The sequence below is a fragment of the Babylonia areolata genome, chromosome 19, assembly GCF_041734735.1.
Source record: "Babylonia areolata isolate BAREFJ2019XMU chromosome 19, ASM4173473v1, whole genome shotgun sequence".
NCBI classification, from domain to species: Eukaryota; Metazoa; Mollusca; class Gastropoda; order Neogastropoda; family Buccinidae; genus Babylonia; species Babylonia areolata.
The window spans coordinates 48,280,954-48,306,295 of record NC_134894.1 but is presented as its reverse complement, the minus strand read 5'-3'; the positions used below and the strand labels follow the sequence as shown (position 1 = coordinate 48,306,295).

Below are 25,342 nucleotides of genomic sequence, written 5' to 3'. Positions count from 1 at the left end.
CACTATGGGGGCGCATAACAAAACACATTATGGAAGAGCTTTTACATTATACAAAAATCTGATAACAAACACAAATACTTTTTTTTTATGCTAAGAGAAAGACCTTTTCTGTTTACCACTGATCCATCTGTTGCCCATCACCTGTGGTCATTCACAATCTTTTTTATTTCATTTTTAATAACATGTGGCAGCCATTCATTGACCTTCCTTCGTGGGCTGCAACTCCCATATTCACTCATATGTACACGAGTGGGCTATTATGTCTATGACCGTTTTATACATTGATCTAAAAATTATCTACCTGTGCTCTGTGCATCACCTCCAATCTCCACCTTGAGTATCTGAAGTGATGCTCCAAAGTTGGGCTGCAAAGTGTGAACAAAAAATCACCATTGGTATCTATGATTTTGTCTCCATACATATATGTATCAGTTCAGTTTTCTTTGAATCCTGGTTTCATACAGTTTTGACCACTGTCATAGTCTCTCTCACAAATATTTTTAAAATCAGAAAAAAGTGTGTGTGTGTGTGTGTGTGTGTGTGTGTGTGTGTGTGTGTGTGTGTGTGTCTGTGTGTGTGTGCGCATGCGTATGTACATGCATGCGCACATGTGCATGAATGAATGTGTGTGAATGCATGTGTGTGCTTGAGTTTTTGTATACACACAGCCCACTACAGGTGTGTGGAATTATTTGCATAGATATGATAATATAAATGAATTATCATTTAGCATATGTATGTTTGGGTCAGTGAGTGACCGACTGTGATGTTGGGAATGTTCCTGTTATTGTGTGAATGACTGTGTGTGTGTGTGTGTGTGTGTGTGATTTTTCAGAAACCAAACAAGATATATATATCTTTCAAATATATATATAATATATATGTCTTTACAGAGCTATCTTTACAAAAGTAAAAGTTAATCAATTAATAAATTACAAACCTTGAACAAATAATCCAGTATTTCATTTCTTTGCTTTTCTGGGTAGTTTACCAGGAGTTTGGATGTCGCCTAAAAAAACACACAAAAATTGAACATTCAAATCATTTCAATACAGCCGGGATCTTCACTGGTAGCACAGTGACAGCCCAAGTAATTGTACATGCATCTGTGTAAGTGTGTGTACACATGTGTGTATTACAAGCCTGGGGTATGCATAGTGTAAATGAGAAGCATGCAAGCATTTATTTATTTATTTTTTTTTGTAAACAAACATGAAATACTGCAATAATATCATAAATATTTAATAACATACTTTTCATGTGTCCTTGAATATGTACCTGAAAGTGAAAAGAAAAATTTGTTAAAGTCTCTGTGTGTAGTTTGTCTAAATGTATCCAAATGTATTATTTCAAACATTTGTATCATTGTATGAGTGAATTACTGAATGTCAGCAACTTCAAATACCCACATAGGCACACTTTAACAGTCTGTGTGTGTGTGTGTGTGTCTGTGTGTGTGTGTGTGTGTGTGTGTGTGTGTGTGTGTGTGTGTGTGTGTGATAAAAGACCCAACTATCATCTGCATAAGGCCATTGTCTTGAAATCAATTAACGCGCCCCTCTTCTAAAGTAAACGCTTATCTGTTAACTTCCGCACTAGATTACACGCCCCAAGGAAAGTGAACAGAGTCAGTCCCTACCCCTCCACCACTCAAGCCTCCGATTCCGTCGAACTTGCGTCCCAGTCCGCTGGAATCGTCGAACTCATATGTCGTGGCTCTGAAAGGAGCAGCAGCTAATGCAGCAGATAAGACAACACCAAAGACGAAAACCACAGCTTGCGCGGCCATTCTCGTTTTTCAGAAAGTAGCCGGCCAACAATGAAGTCGAAAGTTCAGTCGTTCATATTGTCATGTGACGAATCATGCGGAGCTACTGTGTCTTTTCACAGGAACAGCGTGGAACGCGTATCGACTCTCTCAAATCTTCATTTCCAAATCCTCGGTTTTTCATCCAGACGGCAATGCCGAAAAACTTCATGTGCGGCCCCAAGGGCCATAACTCCCATTCAAACAAATATGATAAATTTCATTAAATGTCTAAAAACGCATTCACATTGTTTGACCAGTTTATGCTTTGCTATCAACTCAGTCGTCAGTAGTCCAGGAAGTTAATAATTTTGCTTACTCTCATTTTTAACGCGTGGACAACAGAAAAACTCAAATGCATACCTTATAACATCGTTGTCAATTACGCACAAAATATTCGGTGATTTAGCCGGGCCATATTTTAACCTGCTTGTCACTCCAGTTATTATCTCTGCCGTGGGAACTGGACTGACTCAGTAAAAACACCACTGGCAGTTGCCGGCTCGCGCGCGCGCGCGCGCACACACACACACACACTGACACACTACGGCACACACACTGTGACACACACACACACACCCACACACACCCACACTGTGTGTGTGTGTGTGTGTGTGTGTGTGTATACATTTTTTAATATTTTTTTTATGTAGCCCCAATGTAGACAATCCCTTGTTACCGTATCCCATAGAAAACTGACGTCGGGCAACTGAACAGGCAGGAGCACATCTTTCAGAAAATATAACTAGCCCTCAGTGTACTACGCATTTCAGTTGTCTCCTTTCGTCATTGAAAAATGCTGCCTTCCATTCTTTACTTTATCATCATCATCATTATCACTAATCATCAACATCATCATCATTAGATGCTTTTTTTTCAAGTTTTTTTTTCCCCGTCATCCAAGCTGTTCAGTTCTGTGTCGGTAGCTTCCAAAGAATGTGTGGAACCGCACAGTTTCTCTCTTGCATGACCGTCACTGTGTGTAACATGATTTTTTTCTCTCTCTCCCTCTCATCTTCTGAGCTTCATACTGTGCCGTTTATTTTATGGTGTTAATGTCTATGAATCTGTTTCTATTGAACTGTGTTTTTCGTTGGCAGTATGTGCGTGTGTGTGTGTGTGTGTGTGGGGGGGGGGGGGGCATGGTGTGTGTGTGTGTGTGTGTGTGTGTGTGTGCGCGCGCGCGCATGTGTCAGACTTAAGAGTTCTGTGCGTGTACCAAGAGTGCGTGTATGTGCATGTATGTTGTTGTATCAGATGCGCGTGCGTGCATGCATGCATGACATATATTGTCCTGGAAGAACTACTGATGCTATTTGTAAAAGATTGTTAAATGCACTTTATTATGAACGATTTTTAAATAATCAGTGGGATACTGAGCAAGTTCATTTCAAGAAAAGACTCTATTTACATTTTTTTTTAGGTTATTGTTGTTTTGTTTTTTGTTTGTTTGTTGCTGTTGACCACTACTAGCAACTCATGAGAACTAATAGTTTATAGGCTGTTGTGTATACGTTGAATTTTCAGCGTGACAGCGACGTACACTGTCCCTAAAGTTTATGTGTCCAGGTTATTTTGTGACGTTCCGGTGTGAACACGGAGTTGTGGAGCGTGAAATGGAAATGTGGAACGACTGAGAAAATATGTTTTCTTTTGTTATGAAAACGCTGAAAGAAGTTTAACATTTGATTTTGTGTACTCTTTACTTGCTTGTAGTTGTACTGGGAATGAGCCAGTAATGTTTTTGCTAATGTCAGCATTGAAATGGAGTTGCTGAGGAAGACTCATGTTTCATGGTACTCTACAGTCACTTTCAGACACCTCCCACTCCAGTGTTATGTAATGCAGTTGACAGAGGAAGCCCAAGATTGCAAGGGAGGAAGCAAAACAAAACATTTTTCGCATACATTCTTAACACACAGACACACACACACAGACACACTAGTTCAGAGACAAAGCTTTTTTACATGATTTTTTCATTTGAATTAATTCCCTTACAAAGTATTTGGACCACAAAATATTAGGACAGACGTAACAAAGAGAATGGACAAACCTTATATTTGAAATAACTTTTACCAAGGAAGTATTTGGATCAAGTAATGGGCCACTCAGTGATAGAAAATGAAGGAAACTTTTATTTGAAATATAAATAATTCTTTACCAAGTAACTGGACAAGTATAATCAATTCACTCTAACAACAGAACAAAAGTGACAAGGTTTCCATTTGAAATCAGTTTTTTTGCCAAGTATTAAAACCAATTATTAGGACAGTCAGATAAAATAAAACGTTAACAGCCCAGCAGACCACATAGGGGCCATCACAGGACTGATCATCCGAAAGTTCTCAAAACAAGTTGCAGGGAACTATAAATGTTGTTAAAAGGTCAATGAAAACGACAATAAAAGACAGATTCACTTATGTTTCGTTCAGTCCATGGCACTGAATTGAAATCAATATCACAAGTTCAGTGAGAACAACTTTAAAAAGACCCATGCTCGCTCAGGCAAATTGAAATCAGTGTGAAAGGTCAATTGAAACATAAAAAGACCAGTTCACCCACTGCTGTCTCACTCAGTCTGCCGCTAATCGATATCAATTTTAAAGTTCAAGTAAAACATAAAAAAAGACTAATTCACCAATGTCTCATTCAGTCCGGCAGTGGCAAATTAAAATCTATTCAAACGGTAAATTGGAACGAAAGACCAATTCATTCAAGTCCACATAAAATCAAAATAATAAAATATTGAAATAAAATATTAGCGTTCCGAGAGTGAAGTCCTGGCTGTTCTTCTGGCTTTCCAAAAGGTGAAATCCTCAGTGGCTGTTCTTTTGGTGTTCCGAGGGGTATTCCTGGCTGTTCTTTTGGTGTTCCGAGGGGTATTCCTGGTTGTTCTTTTGGTGTTCTGAAGGAAGCCACTATGGACTTTTCTGTCTGTACAGTGGCCGCTGATTGGCTGAGCCGTTTGGGGGGGGGCGGGGGGGGGGGTGGGGGTGGGGCGTGGCAAGATTGACTGACAGAGTGGAGAGTGGCCGCTGATTGGCTGAGCCGTGGGGTGGGGTGGGGGGGCGGGTGGTGGGGGGGCGTGACAAGATTGAGTGACAGATTGGAGAGAATTATGTGGAGTGGCGTCCGTCTAGGAAATGGGAGAATCTTAGCGTGCGGGATCCAGTCCCACACTCGCCATAATTGTCTGTCCCTGCACTAGACCTTGAGTGGTGGCCTGGACGCTAGTCATTCGGATGAGAAGAAGTGATGTCGTGTGTGCGGCATGCACTTAACGCAGGGAAGAAGAACCCACGGCCAAAAAAAAAAAAAAGTTGTCCATGGCAAAATTTTGTGGACCGGAAAAGAGCTGTTGGCGACATATGCTTCAGCTGGAGGGAAGAGGGTTAAGAAAGGTTTTTTTTTCACTGCAACATCATCTGCACTGTTTCAGTGGCATTACTCCCACGCCGCCCATTTAGATTCCCCCATACACGGCCACACCCGGGTTCGTCCGGCACAGTTCCAGCGCCGGCAGTCCGCAGGGAACCGTCGATGTTAGGTCGCCAAGAGGCCACACACCAGAGGAGACCCTGCACTGCTGCTGAGTCACTTCCGTGGTATTCAGTGGTGCCTGTTCTGATTCAACGTACTTTGGACACCACCTGCTAAGCCCCCTACTAACGACAATAATGGCTTAATCGCGGAGCCAGACTGAATGATGAGCGTCCCTACCAGAGTAGAGACCGCCACCACGTGAGGGTTAAGAAAGTTAATCTTCCTCGCTCTGGACGATGATTAGATGTGTGGTGCAGCGAGAGATGGATTTCATTCTGTCCATGTGTTTCATTTCTGTAATGCCCGCCATCAGCACCACCACGACTTTCCTCTCCAGTCCCTGCACAAACCTGGACATAGAATAAAACAATGATGGGGATGATGAAAACGATAGCAAAATTATAATAATGGTAATGATGGTGATAGTAATATTAATAATGAAAAATAGAATAGAATAGAATAATGATAATAATAATACTACTAATAATAATACCAACAACAACAACAACGATAAAAACTACTGGGTATACTGCTGTTGCTGCTGCTACTGATGGTGTTGCTACCACAACGAACAACAACAACAACAATAATAATAATAACGAGGATGAGGATGAGGATGAGGATGATGGACATTAGACTACATAACAATAAGTTTTGCTGTCCCATCACCCCACTCATCCCAGTTCCCGTTTAGTCAGATCCAGTCCGTCTGTCGTGGTTCCAGCACAAGCAAGTCCCTAGAAAGCTATTTATGTGTGTTAAGTCACCGAGAAGCCACACAATAAAGAAGAACCTGCACTGTTGCTGAAGTCATATCTATGGTGTTAGGTGGGCTGGGGAGAAGAATCCATGAATGTATTAATACCTGTTGGAGTTTATTTTCTTTTCACCCGTATCTTGAATAAAAGGTTTATATATGCCAGCTTTTCTGTGTAATTTATTTGTGCACATTTGTTTTACATTATTTGTAAGTCAAACGTCTAATATTCTAAATCAGTTTTGTTGGGTTCAAACATGTCTTTTTCTTGTAAACAAACAAATGCTCCATATAATGAACTGGTGTGTTTTTACAGCTATCCAGTGGTATTGTACAAGTTTTGCTTTAAATAATAAATAATCCCGATTTTCTTCCAAAATTGTTTTATATATAAATACAAGATTCCAATGATTCTTTTTCGTCTTCCAAAAGAAATTCCGCATCAATATCACATTGGAATATCTTGTGTTCCACATTATCTACAATAAACCACGAATATTGTTGTATTCACGTAAAATAATTTCCAATAATTCAACACATAATATTAACAAATATGGAAATGTCAGGTCACCCTGATCACACCCTATTTGTACATCGAACCAGCTACAAACCATTGACTATGCCACATGACTTGTTATCATTATAAAAGGTACCTGTCTATCTATATGTGGCTTCTTGGAAGCTAAAAGCCTTCATCACTTTAAACATGAAATTCAAATTAACAAGGTCAACTGCTTTTTGCAGTTACACAATCAGTAAAAGTCTTGGTAATTATTTTCTTCTAAACATGCAATTGTATCATTGTACGATCTGAGACTGTCCTCACTAATATTACGTATATCATATCTGTACTATTTTAAATCTGTTTGACCCTTTTTATAAGCTTTGGTAACATAGTCGCTATCAGTAAAATATTGAAATATCAATTACAAGATTGTCTACATCAGACAGTTCAACACAATTAGTAAACGTGTGTTGGAAGATGGTAACGAATATGACGATGATGAAGATGAAAACGACGGGCGGAGAAGATGATGAAACGACATTGGTGAACATGGTAAGCGATGGTGAGGTTCGTGGTAAGGACGACGACGACGAATGATGATGTTGATGACGTAAGACTCGAACGCCACTGACTCGTCTGACGTCACGATGACGTGATCAAGCCTGGACGTAGCCATATCTTCCAGTTTGGTCTTCCACTCATTCCGGCGTTCCTGCCTCTGTTTCTCCCATCTCTGGCCCTCCTCCTTGCTCTCCACCTGTCAGTACAAGGAGGGAAAGGACGGCTCAAGACAAGACAAGACAAGACAAAACAGGAGGTTCACATTTCAAGCAAGTGCTCGACGTGAAGTGATGGCCTTGCAATACATGTCAAGCAAGTATGGAACGTGAAGTGATGGCCTTGCAATACATTTCAATCAAGTATGGAACGTGAAGTGATGGCCTTGCAATACATTTCAATCAAGTATGGAATGTGAAGTGATGGCCTTGCAATACATGTCAATCAAGTATGCGATGTAGAGTGATGGGCAATTGATACATTTCAATCAAGTATGCAATGTAGAGTGATGGCCAGTTGATACATTTCAATCAAGTATGCGATGTAGAGTGATGACCAATTGATACATTTCAATCAAGTATGCGATGTAGAGTGATGGCCAGTTGATACATTTCAATCAAGTACACGATGTAGAGTGATCATGTGGCCAAGTGACAGCGCAATCACTTTGGAAGCGAGAAAATCTGAGGTTACGGGGTCAAATCTCACACTTGCCGGAATTCACTCCTCCTCCACTAGACACTGAGCGGTAGTCTGCACGCTAGTCATTCGGATGAGACGATTAACCGAGGTCCCGTGTATAGCATGCACTTAGCGCACGTAAAAGAACCAACGGCAATAGGAGAGTTGAGCTGTCCCTGGCAAAAGTTCGTGGTAAAACGAAGTCCGATCTTATATAAAAGTGTGTGTGCGCGCGCGTGTGTGTGTGTGTGTATGTGCGTGCGTGCGTGCGTGTCAGACTTAAGTCTGACTGAATGACACAGGAAACGAATGATGAGACACCCACCCACCTCACACCCCTGCTCGTAATGAAGCCTCCACTGTTCTTTTTCTTTATCACTTTTCCCTTCGAATTTCTCTTCCCCTGGTTCCACGCCGAATAAATCCCCCAAGCCAAAATCTTCCACTGGCTCCACCGCTACCGAACAACCACCGGAGTGGTGCTTTTTCCAGCGCTCCTCATCCACTATGGATTCCACTCTGTGAAGCATCTCCACCACGCACACAGGGATTCCCTCTGCCCTCAGGCCACGGACGAAGGGCGAGACAGGGGAGACCAGCGTGCCTGTGGGGTCGTAGATCTCCTCCTCCTCCTCGGTGAACGAGCGCATTCTCAGGATGAGCACGTCTCGGAACTGTAGAGGGCTGGGACTGTTGGGAACCCGGCGTGCTGGGGACAGAGAGAGAGAGAGAGAGTGTGTGTGTGGTGTGTACTGTGTTGTGTTGGTTGTGTGTGTGTGCGCGCGCGCGTGCGAGTGTGATTGCGTGCAAAATTATATATGGGTGTATGCGTGCGCGCTTGTGTGTGAGTGTGGTTTTTTTGTTTGTTTTGTGTGTGTGTGTGTGTGTGTGTGTGTGTGTGTGTGTGTGTGTGTGTTCGTTTGTGTGTGTGTGTTAAAAAAGTCAAAGTAAAAATTGTATTTCACGATGGCACATTGAGTGAGCTACAACTGCCTTTTTTTTTTAACATCAAACCATCTGATATGACAATAAGAATACTTTTTTTTCATATTGCGCCAAAGCAAGCTGTAAGTGCTTTACTGCAAATCCAGTGCTTAAGACAATCGATGAAACAGAGCCAGATAAAAGAATGATATAAACCGTTAGAACACATTCAATGATTCTATAAAAACACAATTTACGAGACCAACAAATGTATACCGTACAAAAAATCGCTAAAGGCTGTAGTCTGGACACGAAAATGTTAGGATTTGACATTTGACACTGTTGCTTATAACCTAGCCGATCGCACAGGGACATATACTGACTGCCAAACTTAGATTTAAAAAAAAAACACCCAGCCGTATCAAACACAAAACTTCATCACGTAAAAACAACAACTGCATAACATAGCAGTATATGAGATAATAGTGTCATGATAATAATTTTAACCACTGAGCTCCCTTAGACGAATGAGACAAGATTGTGCTGAGAACACCAGCCCTTCCACTTAATTCAATCATCCCCAGATTTAAAAAAAAAAAAGGGTAAAAAAAGGGATTAGACACACTTCAAAAACACGTATAAATAATCATAATTATTGATAAACAACACCGCCGAATAGACAGTTAATGACAATCCCAGTGTATACAACATCAGTTCCTAATCGCCGGAGCAAAACAGCACAGACAGTACATCACAGACCGCGGAAAAGGTTATAAAAAAATAAAATAAAATAAAAAAAGGCCAAGATCTGCTGAAAAAAAAGAAAAGGGAATGGATCGGAGAAGCAGAGAAAGCGGACAATAGTGAAAAAGAAAAAAACAACAGAGTAATAGAAAAGAGAAAATTTCCAGCACAGAATTTGCATAAGGCATGGATGCCATTTATACTGAAAGTCCATGGCATCCCAAGGAAGAAAAGTCTTCTCTTTGATAAAAACATTGAAAGCTGCGGATGAACAAGAGTGTCAATAATGTTTTCCTCTGGATAGATAGCTTGACAGATTTTGATGTACATGAAAACATCAGGAGTTGTGCAGTTGTGGCCCAGTAGTAAACGCTTTACAAACACGGAGCCATTTGCACAACAGGCTGCCTACCTGGGTTGAGCTGACTAACAGCTGCCTTTAGGCACTCGTCATTCGTTTCCCGCTTCATTCATTCAGGCTTCAGTCACGCGCACACGCACACATGTGTATGTGGAGTGATGGCCTAGAGGTAACGCGTCCGCCTAGGAAGCGAGAGAATCTGAGCGCGCTGGTTCGAATCACGGCTCAGCCGCCGATATTTTCTCCCCCTCCACTACACCTTCAGTGGTGGTCTGGACGCTAGTCATTCGGATGAGACGATAAACCGAGGTTCCGTGTGCAGCATGCACTTAGTGCACGTAAAAGAACCCACGGCAACAAAAGGGTTGTTCCTGGCAAAATTCTGTAGAAAAATCCACTTCTATAGGAAAAACAAACAAAACACACGCATGCAAAAAACCCACGGCAACAAAAGGGTTGTTCCTGGCAAAGTTCTGTAGAAAAATCCACTTCGATAGGAAAAACAAAACTGCACGCAGGAAAAAATACAAAATAAGAAGGAAAAAAAGGGTGGCGCTGTAGTGTAGCGACCCGTCTCTCTGGGGACAGCAGCCCGAATTTCACAGAGAAATCTGCAGTGACAAAAAGAGAAATACAATATCAGAGTGGATCTTGCCACAGAATTTTGCCCGCTACTTCACCCTTGATGCCATGGGTTATTTTATGTGCGCTAAGTGCATTCTGCACATGGCACCTTAGTTTATCATCTCATCAGAATGACTAGTGTCCAAACCACCGCTCAAGGTCCAGTGGAAGGGGAGAACATTTCGACGAGTGTAAGATTCGATATCGCACTTTCAAGTTTTCATGTCTCCTCGGCAGACACGTTACCACTTGGCCGCCACTCAACTTCATCACCACACTGCAGACACGTTACCACTAGGCCGCCACTCAACTCCATCACCACACTAGGCCGCCACTCAACTCCATCACCACACCAGGCCGCCACTCAACTCCATCACACTGTAGACACGTTACCACCAGGCCGTCACTCAACTCCATCACACTGTAGACACGTTACCACCAGGACGCCACTCAACTCCACCACACTGCAGACACGTTACCACTAGGCCGCTACTCAACTCCATCACACTGCAGACACGTTACCACTAGGCCGCCACTCAACTTCATCATCACACTGCAGACACGTTACCACTTGGCCGCCACTCAACTTCATCATCACACTGCAGACACGTTACCACTTGGCCGCCACTCAACTTCATCATCACACTGCAGACACGTTACCACTAGGCCGCCACTCAACTCCATCACCACACTAGGCCGCCACTCAACTCCATCACCACACCAGGCCGCCACTCAACTCCATCACACTGTAGACACGTTACCACCAGGCCGTCACTCAACTCCACCACACTGCAGACACGTTACCACTAGGCCACCACTGAACTCCATCATCACACTGTAGACACGTTACCACTAGGCCGCCACTCAACTCCATCATCACACTGTAGACACGTTACCACCAGGCCGCCACTCAACTCCATCACACTACAGACACGTTACCAGTAGGCCGCCACTCAACTCCATCACACTACAGACACGTTACCACTAGGCCGCCACTCAACTCCACCACACTGCAGACACGTTACCACTAGGCCGCCACTCAACTCCACCACACTGCAGACACGTTACCACTAGGCCGTCACTCAACTCCATCACACTGTAGACACGTTACCACTAGGCCGCTACTCAACGCCATCACCACATTGCAGACACGTTACCACTAGGCCGCCACTCAACTCCATCATCACACTGCAGACACGTTACCACTAGGCCCCCACTCAACTCCATCACCACACTGCAGACACGTTACCACTAGGCCGCCACTCAACTCCATCATCACACTGCAGACACGTTACCACTAGGCCACCACTCAACTCCACCACACTGTAGACACGTTACCACTAGGCCGCTACTCAACTCCACCACACTGCAGCCACTTTACCACTAGACCGCCACTCAACTCCACCACACTGCAGCCACTTTACCACTAGGCCGCCACTCAACTCCATCACACTGTAGACACGTTACCACTAGGCCGCCACTCAACTCCATCACCACACTGTAGACACGTTACCACTAGGCCGCCACTCAACTCCATCACCACACTGCAGCCACTTTACCACTAGGCCGCCACTCAACTCCATCACACTGTAGACACGTTACCACTAGGCCGCCACTCAACTCCATCATCACACTTACCTGGGTCCCCCACACCGAGGTGCCGTAACGCAGCAGCCACTTGCACACCACACTGTTGGCAGGAGAACGGGTAGTGGTGGTCTGTGTGGTTCGTTCCCTGGTGCCACATCACTGTAGGACTGAAGCCATCAGCGGGGCTGGGCACAGCATCAGTGCTGTAAGGCACCACCTGTTTTTAAGGCAACCAGTGTACACACGTGATCCACGGTCGCCATAACAGTGGCAGTCAGTGAACATGTGGAGTGACGGCCTAGAGCTAACGCGTTACGTCCGCCCAGGAAGCCAGAGAATCTGAGCGCGCTGGTTCGATTCACGGCTCAGCCGCCGATATTTTCTCATACTCCACTACACCTTCAGTGGTGGTCTGGACGCTAGTCATTCGGATGAGACGATAAACCGAGGTCCCGTGTGCAGCATTAACTTAGTGCACGTAAAAGAATCCACGGGAACAAAAGGGTTGTTCCTGGCAAAATTCTGTAGAAAAATCCACTTCGATAGGAAAAACAAACAAAACTACACGCAGGCAAAAAACAAAACAAACAAACAAACAAAAAACAACAACAACAACAACAAAAAAAAGGGGGGGGGGAGGGGGGGTGGCGCTGTAGAGAAGCGACGCGCTCTCCCTGGGGAGAGCAGCCCGAATTTCATACAGAGAAATCCGTTGTGATAAGAAATACTAATACAAATATACACGTATATTGTGTAATGTTGTGCTGTGTTGTGTCGTGCTGTGTTGTGTCGCGCTGTGTTGTGTTGTGTTGTGATGTGTTGCGTTGTTCTGTGTTGGTGTGGTGTTGGTGTTGTATTACTTCTATCACAACAGATTTCCCCGTGTGAAATTCGGGCTGCTCTCCTCAGGGAGAGGGCGTCGCTGCAGTGCAGCGCCAGGGACAACCCTTTTGTTACCGCTGCTTCTTTTGCGTGCACTAAATGCATGGTGAACACGAGACCTTGGTCTATCATCTCATCCGGATGACTAGCACCCAGACCAGCGGAAGCAGAGGAGGGAACAAACTACCGGTTCTTATCTGGCACTCATTCAGTGCACTCTCGCTTCCATGCCGGGCGCATTACCACGATCGTCACAGCAGTGGTAGTCACTGTATACATGTTTCACGATCGTCACAGCAGTGGTAGTCACTGTATACATGTTTCACGATCGTCACAGCAGTGGTAGTCACTGTATACATGTTTCACGATCGTCACAGCAGTGGTAGTCACTGAATACATGTTTCACGATCGTCACAGCAGTGGTAGTCACTGAATACATGTTTCACGATCGTCACAGCAGTGGTAGTCACTGAATACATGTTTTACGATCGTCACAGCAGTGGTAGTCACTGTATACGTTTTACGATCGTCACAGCAGCAGTGGTAGTCACTGTATACATGTTTCACGATCGTCACAGCAGTGGTAGTCACTGTATACATGTTTCACGGTCGTCACAACAGTGGTAGTCACTGTATACATGTTTCACGGTCGTCACAACAGTGGTAGTCACTGTATACGTTTTACGATCGTCACAACAGTGGTAGTCACTGTATACATGTTTCACGATCGTCACAACAGTGGTAGTCACAGTATACGTTTTACGATCGTCACAACAGTGGTAGTCACTGTATACATGTTTCACGGTCGTCACAACAGTGGTAGTCACTGTATACATGTTTCACGATCGTCACAGCAGTGGTAGTCACTGTATACATGTTTCACGGTCATCACAACAGTGGTAGTCACAGTATACATGTTTCACGGTAATCACAGCAGTGGTAGTCACTGTATACACGTTTCACGGTCATCACAACAGTGGTAGTCACAGTATACGTTTTACGATCGTCACAGCAGTGGTAGTCACTGTATACATGTTTCATGATCATCACAACAGTGGTAGTCACTGTATACATGTTTCACGATCGTCACAACAGTGGTAGTCACAGTATACGTTTTACGATCGTCACAACAGTGGTAGTCACTGTATACACGTTTCATGATCGTCACAGCAGTGGTAGTCACTGTATACATGTTTCACGGTAATCACAGCAGTGGTAGTCACTGTATACACGTTTCACGGTCGTCACAACAGTGGTAGTCACTGTATACATGTTTCACGATAGTCACAGCAGTGACAATCGGTGTATACATGTGTTTATGGTCGTCACACTGTAGCGGTTGTCAGTGTAAACATGTGTTTTATTATGTCACAATAATGGTAGTCAGTTAATGGTCGTCAAAATGCAGCGGTTGTCGGTGTATAGGCTATTTGTCGCAATGATGATTGTGAGTGTATAAATGTGTTTTAAGTCGAGACAATAATTATACATGTGTTTCACAACAACGATAACAACAACAATGACACCACCAACACCAACAAAATAATAATAAATTGAAAAGATAATAATATTAACAATAATAGTAAACAATGTACCTTATTTCTGAATACCATACTTAGTAAGTAAGGTATTAGTTACTTACTTTTTTATTTTACCCATTCATTCATTCACTCGTTCATTCATTTCAAATTATCTATTTATTCTTCCTTTTAAATTTTTAAAATTCATTCCACATGTAAGGTAAAGAAACTGCTCTTTAATATAATGTGTTCGTATACCTTTTAAAATGAAAAAAAAAAAATCATGTCTGCGTTAAACAAAAATGCAGTTATCAGTTCTACCTGTTTGTAATAATGGCGGCTTTCAACGGCTCGCTGGATTTCTCTGACTACACAGGGAGCTGACCGCAAGGGTCTGGTCATCATTTCTGTCTGCAGTTTGGCCACTGAAACGGTTTTGTCGATATTGGCCGCCCACAGGTGGAGGTTGGGGTCTGCCTGGAGAAGTCTGTCCACCAGGTCCTTTGCTCTGTCCCCAACACATTGTGGTATCACACACAGACACACACCCACATACAGACACAGACACAGACACACACACACAAATCCCCCCCCCCCCAAAAGAAAAAAAAAAGAAAAAAAAAAAAGAACACACACACACACACACACACACACCCTCCAAAACAACAACAACAACAACAAAAAGACACATACACACATCCCCCAAACAACAACAACAACAAAAATAAATAACAACACACGCGCACACACACACAAATCACCCCCTCCCCCGAACAACAACAAACACACACACACACACACAAATACACCCCCAAACAACAACAACAACAAGAAGACACACGCACACACACACATCCCCCCCCCCAAAAAAAAAAACCACCCCAAAAAAACCCCCCCACACACACAACACCCCCGCAAAACAACAACAACAATAACACACACACACACACACACACACACACACACACACACAAATACACCCCCAAAAAACAACAACAACAAGACACACGCACACACACATCCCCCCCCCCCCGCCCCCCCAAAAAAAAACCCAACAAAAATACACACACACACAACACCCCCGCAAAACAACAACAACAATAACACACAGACACACACACTATTTCAACATATTCATCTTTGGTTCCACCCTCCACCTACCATGCTTCCCCCCTTCACCTTACAGCTCCATCCTCCCCCCCTCACCTTACAGCTCCATCCTCCCCCCTTCACCTTACAGCTCCATCCTCCCCCCTCACCTTACAGCTCCACCCCCTCACCTTACAACTCCACCCCCTCACCTTACAGATCCATCCACCCCCTCACCTTACAGCTCCATCCTCACCCCCCCTCACCTTACAGCTCCATCCTCACCCCTTCACCTTACAGCTCCATCCTCCCCCCTTCACCTTACAGCTCCATCCTCCCCCCTTCACCTTACAACTCCATCCTCCCCCCTATCACCTTACAACTCCACCCCTCTCACCTTACAGCTCCATCCTCCCCCCCTCACCTTACAGCTCCACCCCCTCACCTTACAACTCCATCCTCCCCCCCTCACCTTACAGCTCTATTCCCCTTCACCTTACAACTCCATCCTCCCCCCTATCACCTTACAACTCCACCCCTCTCACCTTACAGCTCCATCCTCCCCCCCTCACCTTACAGCTCCACCCCCTCACCTTACAACTTCATCCTCCCCCTCACCTTACAGCTCTATTCCCCTTCACCTTACAACTCCATCCTCACCCCCATCACCTTACAACTCCACCCCTCTCACCTTACAGCTCCATCCTCCCCCCTCACCTTACAGCTCCACCCCCTCACCTTACAACTTCATCCTCCCCCTCACCTTACAGCTCTATTCCCCTTCACCTTACAACTCCATCCTCACCCCCATCACCTTACAACTCCACCCCTCTCACTTTACAACTCCATCCTCACCCCCATCACCTTACAACTCCACCCCCCTCACCTTACAACTCCATCCTCACCCCCATCACCTTACAACTCCACCCCCCTCACCTTACAGCTCCACCCCCTCACCTTACAACTTCATCCTCCCCCCTCACCTTACAGCTCCCCTCACCTTACAACTTGATCCTCCCCCCTCACCTTACAGCTCTATTCCCCCTCACCTTACAACTCCATCACCCTCACTTTACAACTCCATCCCCCCTCCCTCACCTTACAGCTCCATCCTCACCCCCCTCACCTTACAGCTCCATCCTCCCCCCCCTCACCTTACAGCTCCATCCTCACCCCCCTCACCTTACAACTCCATCCTCACCGCCCTCACCTTACAACTCCACCCCTCTCACCTTACAACTCCATCCCCCTCACTTTACAACTCCATCCCCCCTCCCTCACCTTACAGCTCCATCCTCATCCCCTCATCTTACAGCTCCATCCACCCCCTCACCTTACAGCTCCATCCTCGCCCCCTCACCTTACAACTCCACCCCCTCATCTTACAGCTCCATCCCCCCCTCACCTTACAGCTCCATCTTCCCCCCTCACCTTACAGCTCCATCCTCACTCCCCTCACCTTACACCTCAATCCTCCCTCTCCTCATCTTACAGTTCTATCCCCCCCTCACCTTACAGCTCCATCCTCACTCCCCTCACCTTACACCTCAATCCTCCCTCTCCTCATCTTACAGCTCCACCCCCCCTCACCTTACAGCTCTATCCTCATCCCCCCCCACCTTACACCTCAATCCTCCCCCTACTCATCTTACAGTTCTATCCCCCCTCACCTTACAGCTCCATCCTCCCCCCCCTCACCTTACAGCTCCATCTCCCCCCCCCTCACCTTACAGCTCCATCCTCCCCCCCTCACCTTACAACTCCACCCCTCTCACCTTACAACTCCACCCCCTCACTTTACAACTCCATCCCCCCTCCCTCACTTTACAACTCGATCCCCCCTCCCTCACCTTACAGCTCCATCCTCACCCCCTCACCTTACAGCTCCATCCTCACCCCCTCACCTTACAGCTCCACCCCCTCACCTTACAACTCCACCCCCTCACCTTACAGCTCCATCCACCCCCTCACCTTACAGCTCCATCATCACCCCCTCACCTTACAGCTCCATCATCACCCCCTCACCTTACAGCTCCATCATCCCCTCACCTTACACCTCAATCCTCCCCCTCCTCATCTTACAGTTCTATCCCCCCTCACCTTACAGCTCCACCCCCCCCTCACGTTACAGCTCCATCCTCCCCTCACCTTACACCTCAATCCTCCCCCTCCTCATCTTACAGTTCTATCCCCCCTCACCTTACAGCTCCACCCCCCCTCACCTTACAGCTCCATCTCCCCCCCCTCACCTTACAGCTCCATCCTCCCCTCCCCCCTCACCTTACAGCTCCATCCTCCCCCCTCACCTTACAGCTCTATTCCCCCTCACCTTACAGCTCCATCCTCCCCCCTCACCTTACAGCTCTATTCCTCCTCACCTTTCAGCTCCACCCCCCCCTCACCTTACAGCTCCATCCTCCCCCCTCACCTTTCAGCTCCACCCCCCCCTCACCTTACAGCTCTTTTCCCCCTCACCTTACAACTCCACCCCTCTTACCTTACAACTCCATCCCCCTCACTTTACAACTCCATCCCCCCTCCCTCACCTTACAGCTCTATCCTCACCCCCTCACCTTACAGCTCCATCATCACCCCCTCTTACCTTACAACTCTATCCCCCCCCTCACCTTCAACTCCATCCTCCACCCTACCTTACAACTCCATCCACCCCCTCCCTCCCACTTCCCAACCCACCTCCAAGCTTTTTATGATCTATTTGTTTTTAAAACGATAACATTTGAAATAAATGTGAAAATCACTGCTTTAGCCAAATTTTAATGTCTACAACCACCCGTATTAAACAAAATCCCTCCTCTTCTTCACACACGAACGCGTGTTCATCCGCGCACAACACTGGAACGGTGGCCGAGTGGTAATGCGCCCGGCTAGGAAGCCAGCGTTCACGGGTTCGGTTCCCATATACGTACAGGGATGTATTTTTGACTCCCCTTTCCACCAGACCTTGAGCGGTGGTTCGGAGGTAGTGAACCGGAGGAGACGATAAAGCGAGGTCCCGTGTGAAGCACGCCCTTGATCCCTTCTTCTCCCTCAACCCACGTGAAGAGTCACTGGGGCACTGCACAGAAGAACCGTTTGCCAGATTCATCCAGGCCTGTCAGTTGTGTGTCAGAACCTGGCTCTCCGCTAAACGGTTGTCTCTGGCAAAATTATGTAGAAAAATCCACTTGGATAGTAAACCAAACTCACCTGTAGGAAAAAAAAACCAGAACAACAAAAAAACAAAAACAAAACAAAAACACACAACCAAAAAAGAAAACAAAACGGGTGGAGCAGCCTGAATTTGACAAAGACTTGAAAGAGCAATCCGTTGTGACTAAAACAGAACACCACCTCTACCCCCGCCCCCCACCCTTCCTACTGTCCTCCCGACGTCCGTCAACCACTCAACTCACTGCACCGAGATAATGGCCTCGTCCATGATCACACACACTGGATGTTTCGGCGATGCTCGGATCAGTTCCTCCACAGCCGTCTCCACGGACGTTTCTTCAGAGTGACCGGCCTTGCAGAACTGATAGGACCGGAACAAGACGTGCCCGGCACTCACTCCGGCCCCAGAAGCAGCAGTAGTCCCCAGCGTCTTCCGTATCTGATGACACACCAGCAGAGAAGCTGCCCGGGAGTCGTCGCTGACACTGACCACCTGCACGTTCCAGCCCCTGTGGCACCAGACCAGTCCCATCAGGACCAGCATCACCGTCTTGCCGGTGCCCGGGGGCCCTGTGAGGAACACTAGGGGAGGGGCCCTGGTCAGGAGGTCTGTCTGTTCGGGGGTCAGGACCAGACGGGCCAGTCTGGAGCCCAGCTCGGCCACCGCCTCCCCCTGTGTTCGAACCTCCACGGTCAGTCTGGGAGTGGCGGCGCAGTGCACTGACACAGTGGTGGCCGGCCCCACGAACCTGGCAGCATCAAGAACAAAGCACAGCGAGCAGGCCATGAAGGGATTCCATGATCAAATCAGAAATGTGTCATGTTTGGAAATGTTCTTGTTTATTTTTTCAGGTTTATGATTACAGCGCACAAACACAGCACATTGAAGTCCCTAGGTCATTTGGTAATTGTGATGTTTGATTTGGAAAGTAGAGATAATTGCACATGGTAACAAACACTCCACACAAACCCGATTTTCGGTTATCTTTTTAGTAACAATGAAATTCCTTCAATTAGATGACGGCATTTGTAAACTGCATAAGTTGATCCAAATCATATGTTTATGCTGACTGTCAGAAAACGATTTTGTAATGATCTACTGGAAAGTCGTGCTGCTTTGTGCTATATAACCTTAGCCACATGGGATCCACATTTCACTAATATCCAAACAAGAACTAGCTTATCCCCGTCTTTTCAATGACTTTACAGCACAGATATGTAGAAACAAAAGCAGCAAAAGTATACAGAGCAATTCCCACAGTGATGGACTTTTCAGGCAAGAAAGTTGACGAGGAAGTGCCCAGGACTAGAATTTTCCGCATGTTCATTCCATTAATACAGCACCCCCCATTAAAAACATACATTTGTAATAAACACGTCGGCTAATTAATATATTATACCTTAGTGTCACTCTGTGTTTCTGTCCAGACTTTCCTTTTCTTTTAACTGTATTGTATTGTATTGTATTGTATTGTATTGTATTGTATTGTATTTCTCTTTTTATCACAACATATTTCTTTGTGTGAAATTCGGGCTGCTCTCCCCAGGGAGAGCGCGTCGCTACACTACAACGCCACCTTTTTTTCTGGTATTTTTTCCTGCGTGCAGTTTTATTTGTTTTTCCTGCGGACAAGAAATGATATGACACAATACTATTTGAAATCATGTATAATTCTTTGACTCAGTTTTAAAACTATCTTAAAGCTATATATCTAAATTGCGAGAGACTTGCTCACAGTCATGTATTGGTGCTTTCTGGATGTGATAACAAAACAAAAACGGACGGATGCTTTTCATATTTTGTCGACAGCCTTTTGGTAAACAAATGTAGAATCAACAAAGTAAAGCTAACAATGTAAATGTTCATGAAAGAACTCAAACAGGCATATGGAGTCAATACGTACAATGCAAAATAAGAAATTTGTACAGAAGTGGGCACCATTCGTATGCGTTTAAAAAAAAAAAATCATACAGGACCAAACTTCGTAATATCATTTGGACTTGATTCGTTTATGAATATCTATTGTTCTGCTAATAGTCTGGTGAATGGTCAGTTATGGAATTCTATTTTCACTTCATATTGTATAAATCATATCAGACTCTGTACATCTTTGTCTTATGAAAAAAAAAAAAGTTGGAAAAATATCATTACCTGCTGGTCATCTCTCTTCTTACCTGCCGATTATCTCCAAGTACTGATCGTCAGTGAGCACTGGCCCAGCATGTGACGTCATTCGACGTTGCCACCAGGAAGTGAGACGAGAGAGGACGTGGGCAGTAACATTCCAGGGGTCAGCTGGGTCGCTGAGGTCATCAGAGCACAGGGTCATGTCCGCAGCCTCTTGTATTGTGCTCACGCACAGGCAGCTACAGACTTTCTGCATGGGCAAAAAGCAAACACGAACGGTCTTGTGAAAAGTATTGTGAACAGACAGCTTTTGTTCCCCCATCCCTGACGCCTTCCCTAAGTCAGGGGGTCATCTGTTTATCTATTTATTGATTCAGTTATGTTTCATTACCTTTATTTCTTTCTTTCTTTATTTTCTTTTGTATTTATATATACACATGTCTCTCTCTCTTTATATATGTATATATATCTTTTTTTTTCTTCTCAAGGCCTGACAAAGCGCATTGGGTTTCGCTGCTGGCCAGGGATCTGCTTAGCAGATGTGGTATAGCGTGTGTGGATTTGTCCGAACGCAGTGACGCCTCCTTGAGTCACTGATAATGATACTGATACATGAGGAACCGTGGCAGAGGCAGTTCGACGTTGGACTTCTGATCTGCGTTAACCAGTGATCAAGGTTCGAGACCCCGTTTCGGCATGGTGCTGTGTCTTTGGGTAAGATACTTTACTCCGATTTTTAACTCACTCAGCTCAGGTATTTCGGTTGGGGAAGATTAAATCAGGGGAAGGAGAGGATTGGGCCCCGCCTTCCTATGCCGAGCTCTAGACACAGTGGATATGAATTCACTGCCCCAACGACCGTAAAAAGCTATGGAACCTTAGCCTTTTACCTCAACAGATGTTGTATGGCTTACATTGATTAGTCCACACAATCTGACGTTTCCTAAAAGCTAAAACATCCATCTGGGTACCTTCTGGATGGAAAACAACGGAAAACGCTTGCATCAAATATATATATTTATATTGTACTTTCCAGCAACATATTTTACAATTTTTCTGAAAATTTCTATCAAGTGCAGTTTGAAACATGTGTCAACACATTGTGTCACATGTTCTGTTGACAGATGTTGTCAGCAAAACAACAAGTACAAGAAAAAGAAAGAAAAAAAAAGAAAAGAAAAAAAGCGCAAATTATATTATTTCTAATATTTGTAATGTACCAACAAATGAGCTAGCTCAATATTGGATAAAGAGAAAAGAACAGGGCTACCCACGTCGCCTTGTTTTGCGCCACGTGTAAAATCAATACAACCAGTAAACACTGCTCAAACCTTAACTCCATAAATTTCATTTCATGCCATTCTACAAACTGGACCAAGAAGTTTCTTTGGTATTGAATCCAACGCCTTTTCTAAATCTATAACAAGCAACACAACTTCTATCAAATGTAAACTGTTTCTGGACGAGAGCTAATGGTGTATACATATGGTCAGTATGATCATCTTTTGAGTAATTCTGACTTTCTTCTGTTGTGTTCGTCTGATATATCTGTAACCGGAATAATGAAAAAAAATTACTACCTATACCACAGAAAGAAATATCTTCAACATCATTTGGATTGACATCCACCGTTTTTGATTGAGGGGAGAATAGTAGATTCACTCAGTTTTCAGAGAATTCTCCAATATAGAATAATACATAAAACATTTTGCAAAGAAGTCACCAATATCGCCCGATGTTGTTATTTTTAGAGCTTGCCAATAACCCCATAACGTTCTGTTTGTCTTGCCACATTTTCTTTCAGAAATCACTTCCTGTGTGGATATGGGTACATTACGTCAACAGAGGGACAGAGACAGGAACAGAGAGATAGAGAGACAGTAAGAACATGTTTATATGACCAAAAATTTGGAACATTTTGTTTTCCATATTTCGATGACGATGAATGATGAAAGTTGTGGTGAAGATGCCGCTGTGGAGGTCTCTACACTGGGACTACTTGACAACGCTGTACTCGCATAATATAACCAGGCCTGAGAAATACAGGCACCTGCAGTGTTAGTCAGGAAATTTGAGAAACACTGATGGGGATCGATCTCTCAGTGGTCAGTTCGCGACGCTAACCACTTCGCCACGGTGGCGAGACAAAGAGAAGATACCTGTGCCAGAGGAGCCCCGGCAGTGAGCACCCTCAGCAACTGACAGCGGCTGACAAAGGGCAGGAAGAGAGCCGTGCGTACAGGTAGACCTGGTTCCACGTCACTGACCAGGTGGGAGGCCACCCTCCTCCCCTTCTCCAGCTGTCTTACCGCTCTGTCCAGTCTCTTGGACACGTTGACGTCATCCTGTACCTGGCGAGACACGTAGCAGGTACCTTTATTCAACAAGTGAACATACACCGTACCAGCCTTTTCTCTCACTGCATCAATCCACAGACCCGAATTCGCCACGAACTCCGTAAAAACACTATTGCAAAACCCTTCTTTTGCAAGAGAGAGCGAAATCTTTTACTTCGAATGTAGATTTTACCAGTCTTTGGGCAGATCCCTTTACGGCTGAGGCAGTGCTTGATGAGATCTTCCTCTACCACGTCTATAATTTGATCAAGCTGCTCCCTTGTTAGCCGCATGCATTTCTTGAAGCGATCTCCATTAAAACCAGGCTCCTTGATCTGGATGTTGTAAGCACCTTGCTGCTGCCTGAGCTTCAAAATGTTGTTCACTCCAATTCAATGCTTCCTTTTTGCTTCACCTGTCTCCCATATCTACAGGACTGCAGTCAAAATCATTTCATTTTTGACACAGAGTACTCGCTTTAATTGCACTGGCGCCATTGTTCCAGTCAAAGTGGCGTGTCAGTGGATGGACGGCTCTTGTTTTTTCTTCGCATGCAAATGTCGGATGATTTTCGCATTCCCCCCCTAGCTCTGTGGATTTTCACCTACATTTATTCAATGCACGAAGTCTTCATTTTGATGTCGAGGCAAGAAACTGAAACAAGACATGGCATTTAACTACATAAAAACAAGCTGTTACACTTTTCTTTGCAAGAATCAAACGCGACATACAAATGGAGAGGAATAAAATGTTACACACGCGCACACTTACCACCACCACGTTCTATTTCGTACCCTACAGTGTTATCCTTTCGTCTCTACCTTCAGTCATGTCCTCGCTTACCGGACACACACACACACACACACACACAGATGTTGCGGCGGCATGTATTGTCGCCCCTCTGCACGTATTGTCGCCGGCGACATTATGTGCAGACCCTACCTAACTGCACATATTGTCGCCCTTATGCAATGTATATGCCACTAAAAAAAACCCAAAAAAACAAACAAACAAGCAAAAAAAACAAACAAAAAACAAACACCAAACAACAAAAAAAACAAAACAAACCAAACAACAACAACAAAAAACCCTGTACAGTCGGAGTGCACTTGGCCTAGTGTCGTGCTGTTGTTCTTATCATAGTTGTCTGTTGTTGTTGTTTATGTCGTTGTTGTGTCGGTGCGTGTGTTCGTGTGCGCACGCGCGTATGATATTGTTCTGTGCTTGTTTGTGTGAGTGTATGCGTGCGCGTGTATTTCGTGTGTGTTTGTGTGTGAGTATATTCGTGTTTATGTAAAAGGGGTATGTGGTGGGAGAGGTGGAGGTATGTGTATGTGGGTGTGTTTGGCATGTGTGTGTATGTCAGTATGTGAGTGCGCGTGCGTGTGTGCGTGTGTGTTATAATATCTTCGAGGGCACAACTTTTCAACGGCGCAAACGCTGGGTCATAAAAGTTACGTCACAGCTCCGCACACAGTCGGTTCGGGATCTTGAGTCGATCGGAAAGTCAAGAGTGGCTGGGTTGAAAACACAAACCTATAAATAGATGGACCCAACCAATGGTCGCGCAGCTGACTCCACGAAGCCGGAAGGCACGCACAGACAGTGCCCGCGCGCGCGTGTTTATGTGTGTGTGTGTGTTCTGCAAGGTGAAGTTAACAAGGAGCTGTCCACCACGTAACAGGCCTGTTTATGAGTTCCCTTATCTCAGTCTGTGGTCACGGCGGTGTCGAGACCACCTGTGGGTGTGTGGGTGGATGGATGGAATCCGTTTACTATTCACTCATTTCTTGTGGTCTTTCTTCTTATCATTTCTTTTTGGAAATTTCCCATTTGAAGGCTGGATGACAAAAAAGCAATTGCTTGCTTATTCTATTTCCCTTAGAAATAAAATGCATATTCATCTTCATATCTCTCCCTTCCTCCCTCCCTCCCTCTCTCTCTCTCTTATACGCATTTGCTATAGCCTTTTTTCATAGTGATCATCATAATACTATCATCATTTCTACATTGAATTTTTTACTTTAAAAACTGGCGACAATATATATTATGCAGTGAGGGCTGCACGTGTTGTCGCCGGCGACAATCCATGCAGGGGCGACAATACGTGCCGCAACAAGAG

The 25,342-nt window shown here is 44.9% G+C and overlaps 2 protein-coding genes across 7 annotated transcripts in view; both read right to left on the bottom strand.

The window, feature by feature from the left end:
• Positions 1-1,952, bottom strand: part of LOC143293787 (galactocerebrosidase-like) — a 34,640-nt gene extending 32,688 nt beyond the window's left edge. For 2 of the 3 annotated variants that reach the window (XM_076605032.1, XM_076605033.1), the window contains exons 1-3: positions 1,640-1,950; positions 941-1,009; positions 302-365 (exon numbers count right to left, since the gene is read on the bottom strand). In XM_076605032.1, the coding sequence (XP_076461147.1) occupies positions 302-365; positions 941-1,009; positions 1,640-1,789 (283 nt within the window). In that variant the 5' untranslated portion in view covers positions 1,790-1,950. Of the gene's footprint in view, positions 1-301; positions 366-940; positions 1,010-1,639 lie in introns of all 3 variants that reach the window. The other variant, XM_076605034.1, reaches the window with a different exon arrangement.
• Positions 1,953-3,781: 1,829 nt separating this feature from the next.
• The window catches only part of LOC143293786 (uncharacterized), a 29,107-nt gene continuing 7,546 nt past the window's right edge, over positions 3,782-25,342 (bottom strand). For 2 of the 4 annotated variants that reach the window (XM_076605028.1, XM_076605031.1), the window contains 8 exons: positions 23,044-23,235; positions 20,932-21,134; positions 18,999-19,505; positions 14,818-15,004; positions 12,143-12,311; positions 8,181-8,560; positions 7,245-7,369; positions 3,782-5,700 (listed from right to left, as the gene is read on the bottom strand). In XM_076605028.1, coding sequence (XP_076461143.1) covers positions 5,565-5,700; positions 7,245-7,369; positions 8,181-8,560; positions 12,143-12,311; positions 14,818-15,004; positions 18,999-19,505; positions 20,932-21,134; positions 23,044-23,235 — 1,899 coding nt within the window. In that variant the 3' untranslated portion in view covers positions 3,782-5,564. The remainder of the gene's footprint in view (positions 5,701-7,244; positions 7,370-8,180; positions 8,561-12,142; positions 12,312-14,817; positions 15,005-18,998; positions 19,506-20,931; positions 21,135-23,043; positions 23,236-25,342) is intronic. The other 2 variants (XM_076605029.1, XM_076605030.1) reach the window with 2 other exon arrangements.